Source organism: Odontesthes bonariensis, chromosome 12 (assembly GCF_027942865.1).
Source record: "Odontesthes bonariensis isolate fOdoBon6 chromosome 12, fOdoBon6.hap1, whole genome shotgun sequence".
NCBI classification, from domain to species: Eukaryota; Metazoa; Chordata; class Actinopteri; order Atheriniformes; family Atherinopsidae; genus Odontesthes; species Odontesthes bonariensis.
The window spans coordinates 23,394,033-23,400,741 of NC_134517.1; the positions used below are offsets into that span (position 1 = coordinate 23,394,033).

At 41.3% G+C, this 6,709-nt stretch overlaps 1 protein-coding gene across 1 annotated transcript in view; it reads right to left on the minus strand.

The window, feature by feature from the left end:
* galnt13 (polypeptide N-acetylgalactosaminyltransferase 13) overlaps nucleotides 1-5,712 on the minus strand; it is a 35,553-nt gene extending 29,841 nt beyond the window's left edge. The window contains exons 1-2 of the mRNA XM_075479761.1: nucleotides 5,188-5,712; nucleotides 554-846 (exon numbers count right to left, since the gene is read on the minus strand). Of these exons, the coding sequence (XP_075335876.1) occupies nucleotides 554-695 (142 nt within the window). The 5' untranslated portion in view covers nucleotides 696-846; nucleotides 5,188-5,712. The remainder of the gene's footprint in view (nucleotides 1-553; nucleotides 847-5,187) is intronic.
* Nucleotides 5,713-6,709: the final 997 nt, after the last annotated feature.

A 6,709-nucleotide genomic window follows, 5' to 3' on the forward strand; every position in this document is an offset into this window, starting at 1 on the left:
GCAGTGATTTAGCAGTGAAGCATGAAAATGTATAGACTTTCAGATGACTTCATTTCAAGGAAATGGACAAACATCTCTTCAGCATTTAGAGCTGCATTACTGTTAAGTGTCACTGTTACCATGGGAAAAGGGATGTTATTTACCCTCACATGAGAAACGCACAGTTGTAAAAATGGCGGGGGATATGTTGGTTTTCTGACAATAATAAGCAGCTCAAATGAATCTTCATGAATCATTATGAATCAATTTATCAAGTTATTCAAAAAGGTAGGGACGGATGAAAAAGAAACGCTTTTTTCGTGCCGATTTGGACTTTCTTTCTGCAAATCCCAAATGGAGCTAGACTTCATTTTCTGCTCTATTCATTTCCCTTAAATAACCGCTAAAGCCGTTGAACTCTAAATCCAGTTAGCATTAAAGAGCGGCAACAGGAAAGCCGCGCTGGAATGAATCCGTGTGAGACTTAATCACCTATGAAACGTTACGCCTCCTCAAATCTAGTCAGTAAATGAAAGCTGTGGGAGTATCATTGTGGACACGGTTGTGGACTCACCTCGGAGGGCAGGGAGCAGAGAGCGGTCCTTTCTGTCATCACATTTGTTGCACTCGCTGAAGTACAAGAGCAAGAACACATCAACCAGCACCCACACTAATGAGGTGGTCAACACCACCTTGCAGTAGACAAACCGTCGCATCACCTCTGTGGAACTTCAGCCAGGAAGACGAACAAGGAAGATGGCAGGGAGAGCTTAGGAGTGCTCGGGCAGCTCGTGAGGCGTCTGAACTCCGGAGACGAGGCGAGGAAACAGGGGCGAGACCAGGCAGGTTTGATCGGGAGGCGTCATCCTTCAGAGAGGAGGAAATACAACAGAGAAGACAAGACTCCACGTTTAAAGATAACATAAAACCATCAGAATTGTTTTGGGCTTCCTTTACACTTTAAGAAATCCTTAATGGGGCACACCACAGGTGAATGGTGTAAAATATCTAACCAAACAATATCACAAAACATTTTTTTTTTTTAAATCACAGACTTTAAGAATTGTTAAAGAAATGTTTAAATATGCAAATTAAATATCATCCATCACAAATTTGCTCTAAAATAAATTCTTAAAATGTTCTCAACTCAAACGTTTTTACGAAGCGGCTCTTAAGATATGGTTTTTCAATCTTTCCAGAAATCAGAAAGGTTACTTTTAAATTTGTACTAAAAAAAAAAAAAAAAGGTTTCTCTCAAGTCCTTTTGTCTTAAAATACAGATCTGGTTAAATTCATTAGAGGATTCTTGGCTCTCAGAAATGAAAGAAATCCCAGGGCCAAATGGCCAAAAAGCGTTTGAGATGATGCATAATGAGCATCACCGGGTCACCGTTTGCCCATCAGAGATGAATCTGTATGTTAATTTTAAAGACATCTGGTACTGGTGGGCATATAGGCCAGTACTGGTCAAATCTAAACATAACTGGCATCTAGCAGACATGATGGATCCACATCAAAAACAGTCGCCTCATCGGTATCATCACAGAGTAAATTATCTCGCTATCATTTACATACAATTAATCCTTAAGAAATATATCCAAAGGACAGGAGTTTGACTGGTGCTTCTCTAGTTACGACTCAAGTTACAATGGGAACAAAACAGACCACTAACAGCTGAGAATGTAATTGTCAGAGCTCTCTGGTGGTATAAACCACCTCAAACACATTTTTCTACTGCAGTTTCTGCAGCTGGAATGATTCTCTAATTTTCAACATGTCCTCATCTGTGCTGCTCTCATTAGAAACTAAACTTCTTATGCATGATCGCTTATTTTGATTGCACAAAGACCTGTGAGAAAAGACTGAGCTACCAGAGGTCAAACCCAACGTACCACGTGGGACTGACCACAGACCCTTCTCACTCTCTCATTTGAAAGGATTGGAGTGAATGCTTATTAGCCCTTTACATGCTAACCCCAGTGCTGCGAAGAACGTAAGGGAAGCTTTCACACCAGACAGAGTTGGTGTAAAAATCTCACTGGAATGAAATTTATCTCTCACGACATTTCTGATAAATCACAACATCATTTTCCATTAAACGGGATTTCCACTAGATTGAAATATAGGATTTTGTTGGCTGAAAGATTATGAAAATGGAAGTTTTCAGCTTCAATATCAAATACAAAGACGACCAAAGAGTATTTTTTTAAATAACAGAGCTTTGGGCTTTAAAATAAACCACATTCCACTATGTAGCACACTCATCTCACACCTTGTAGTAACAATACAAAAGTAGAACAACAGTCTACTGCTTGGTTCCAACCTAGAATTTCATGGTGCAGGACATATTAAACCCACTAAAGTCCTTCATTAGCAAAAATAAAGAAACCTGAATATATCAAAAGAAGATTTGTGTGTGTAGATGCAAACCCTCCTTCGTAAGAAAAGAAAAGTCTGCCTGACTTTAGCAATTTAAGTAATGTATTTAGAAGGGAAGTGAGTTTGTGTCTTGATAATTTTTTTCTTTTTTTGCAGAAAAAAAAAAACAAGGGGTGGACCTTTAAAGTCAGAATTGAAAAAATCTAACATGTAGTCGAGTTTGGAAAAAGGGTCTATTTTCAGGCAAACCAAGATCTCTTTGTGACCCCAATGCCTAAACCTAACCAGGTGAAAGCAGAAGTAAACAGTGAACACAAAAGTGAATGCAGTCATTCCAATCATTTCAATGTCTCGCAGAGGCAAAAGTCACATTTCTTCTTTTTCACTTTTGTCAAAAATACTCTTCTCACTCCCCAAGTAAGTTAACAAACCCTTTGAAAATTTCCTTAAGAGTGTAGGATCCTGGATAAAAGGATCACAAAATCGTATTGCCACGGCCGACTGAGCAAGAGAAACGGCTCCATGCCGGGCAAACAGATGAAACGCAGCCAATCGTTCCATGTTTTTGCATCCATAGCAGCGATGTAACAATCCTTTCGCAGATTGACCCCAGCTGGTTCGCTGCTCCACTGTCAAAGCCGACTTTAGCTTCAACCACAGCTCCTCCGGTTGTGGGAAGAAGCAAGACTGTAAGTACTGTGGGGGGTTTTTTTAGCTGAGAAAAAGTAATGGTGCTTCTGAAAACGGTGGTCAGACAGAATAAGGCAAAATCCTATTTTGACTGGTGCCTGCAAACAGCAACTGTAACTATGAGGTGGCAACGTTGTCATGTTGTGAGCTGGTATCACCGCTAATCTGGCCAAGAAATGGACAGCCACTCCTCAGAACCAAATCAGACAGTTACCACCCCATGAAGAGGCCATCACTGGTGCCAGTCACCAGCGATGACATCATCACTGCCCCATTACTTTTTATATGCGAGTTATTCTCTGCTTTGTTTTTCTTTTTTCCTTTTCTGACATGAGAAACGTGTCAAATTGTAAATATTAATGTGAACTGGGAGAAAAACACGATGTTCTGTAGTTGATGGAACGTTCATTTAAAATAATAAAATTTCTGTGAGTTTAAACATAATTAATTAAGTGGAAAACACCTGCAGCATCTCCTGCAGGAATTCTGACTCATTTCCATACCTTTCACTTGCAGCACGCTAATGATTTTTCACTCCACAAATACACACAGAGTCCTCTCCGCTTCTCTGTCTAAATGTCCATCAGAGAGGCCAGCACCGCAGTCACGGGCTCACTCTTATCTTGCTCAAAAACAACGGCAGCCTCTACCAGCGGTATCGCCACACAGATCACAGTGCAGTGGATGATTTCAGAAAAAAAAATCCAAACGCCCCTCGATGACTTCTGCAAGCTTAGCACCTCACCTTCACTCCCACTGTAAACACATCAATCTGGCTCATGATGCATGTTTGCAGTTTTCACCATCTGCTTTGGTGCATCGGTGGTAAATAGTGGTGGGTACCACCAGCAACACTACGAGCTGCTTGCTCAAGTCTCATCCCGAGAAGTCTGACTCAATTAGTCCAACCATCTGCACAGATGAATATTTCCTGTCTGCAGTGCTGAGCTCTAGCAATACATCTCAACATCCTCAACAAGACACTTTTCTCCCCTCCTTTAAAGACGAGCGTAAACTAGCCAGAATTATTGACTGCTTTCTCAAGTGACAGATAATTGAGACTTCAGCAGCGCTCTTTGTTGTGAAATGTCTGATGCAGTGCTACGAGTTACGATTACACATCCGTGCCTCATTCAACAGGAGGCCTTCCACTGTATCCTAATGAAAGGGTGCTTAACAAATTGTTTTCCACACTAGAATAATTGGACACACCTCTCATCTAGACTTGACAGTGAAACTATTACAAGGAGGAAAACATCAGGGATTCGATCAAGTAGTCTTTGCATGCTTCATTTCTTCCTCCTCCTCGCTCATCAATACAAACCAAAGGCATCACACAGCATGTTTACACAGCACTTGCTCACAGGCACTTCAAAGACTGAAGCACAGTCATACATGCTCAGACCCAATCCAGCTCAGACAAACACTTGTGACTGTTAGTTCTCATGCCCACTTCTCGTGATAAGCCGAGCAGAAATTAAAGCTGAGTGTCAGACTTTTTTCGGTGTGTCTGTGTTGTTAAGGGATGGGAATCTGGTTGGAATCTGAATGTTTGGTCTGCATGTGTTTAAGTTTGACACTGTGATTCATACGGTCATTGTTTAACAGCACCAGAACTGAGGTGTCATTGGCACCAGTGCTGAAATATGCTAATCTTTACCCAACCCTCCCAGGAACAGGAGGTGATTATGGAGCTGATCTCAGTAAGCCCGTTAGGCCGATGGCTGTAGCTTATTCCATATGCTAAAAAAAACAATAATATATAGATATATTTACTACCTTGTAAAAGACTTAGCGAAAGACATATAACTCACAGTTCTCAGCAGTGCGATTTGTGCACTCAAGTAGGCTCTGTCAGGCTTTCATTTATTTGAACGCAGCAGGTCCACATTGATTTGAGATTATTAGTTTTCAGATGTGACTGGAATGACAGTGTAGCAACCGCAGCTAACCCATCACTCCTCTCAGTTGAGATCATGGAAATACAACACATGGCAGCCTGAATCAACCAAAGCCCATCATCTCAGCCACATAATGATTATCGTGGCATTTTGTGGTGCAAGCACGACAGGGCTGTTACATTATCTTTTCCAGTGTAAGGTGTGCACGCGACGGATAATAAGGACACTATCTTCTTACCTAAATTATGGATGTAGTGAACCAGTGACCTGCTCCAGCCTCGCTATCCGGCAACGTGTTGAACATGATCAAACGTAGACTATAAAATTGTGGTGGCTTGTTTAAACTGAGACAATTAGCCTTGGGAGCGGGCTACGGCTCAAAACGACACCCTAAGTTACAGTCCATCTCCGAACAGGGTAGTCCAGCGTGACACTGTTGGTCCGGTACAGCATCTCATGGTACCTGTTTGGACTCCTTGACACGGTTTTACCTCTTCAATTGAGCGTGTCGCAGTAAACCGAGCGACACGAGGAGTACAGGTTGATTTTCCTATTCTTTTAAAAGAGTACGCGTTCTCAGAAACAAACGCCCTTCCACGCACCTGTTCTCCGAGGGGACATTGTAACGGTAAGACGACAGGCGAGATAATACCCTGCACAATCTAACCTCAGCTCAGACCGACCTGCATATGTCGCGTGTCTTCTCTCTGATTGGCTGACAGCCACGTCGCTCACGGAATCCCTCCACACTGGCGTCTGGTGGCTGTAGGCGCGTGCACCACCGTAAAACGCTGAACACTCGTGTTTTTTTTTTTTGTTTTTCTTTGTTTTTCTTTTCTAATTACCATATAGTTTCATAAATACTGACCCTTAGGTTATTCTTAAAATGATTTAGAGTTCTAAATCCTTTACAAAATATTAAATTCATATTACTTTTATTTTCTTCTTCTTCTCCTTCTTCTCCTTCTTCTTCTTCTTGTTCTTCTTCTTCTTCTTTATGGGTAATGTATTCGTACAGATATTAAACATGTTAAGAGATGTTACATATAGTTCTCATTTATTATATAAAATTATATATCTTGTAGTGTTTTCTTTCAATGTAGCATAGGCCAGCAGTAATAATTAAGTAATAACTTCAGGGTCTAAATGACTGTGAGCCTTTTCTCTTGTACAAAAAAGAAATCCCTATGTGTGCGTTTGCGTTGGCCGATGTATTGGGTCTTTTCTAAATGACTCGTAGTAGACCAACACACTGCTATTACAGGCCAGGCCTCTGGTGAATCACGCTGAACAATGCTGCCATCTGCTGCTAAAGAAGAGAGACCCTCTCTGTTGCCTTTGCCTCGAAGCAACAATTACAGACCAAATCTTAGCCCAGAATTGAATTAACATTCAGGGAACCGTGATAACTTTGACGTTTTGCCAATGAAGAACAGCCACATAATCTGAACTCTCCTTTTATGGGACACTTTTATTGCCGTTACTTTTAACTCAGCTATAATGCAGCAGCTGGCAAGTTCTGCCCGCTGTGCTCCTGTGACATAAATCTAAACTCTGTTCACAAGTACATATTGTGTGAAGATAAACAAGCCCTGTGTTAGTTCACACCGGATTAGAAATTTCCACCAGATGTCAGTGCATACCGGGGAAAAACCATTAATGCTTATGGTTTTGTGCAACTGTTAAGAGGATTGCTGATATTTTGTGAAAGACAAAGCTGCACTGCTTGTTTTTCTGTGTGAGACACGTTTCTGGGATTC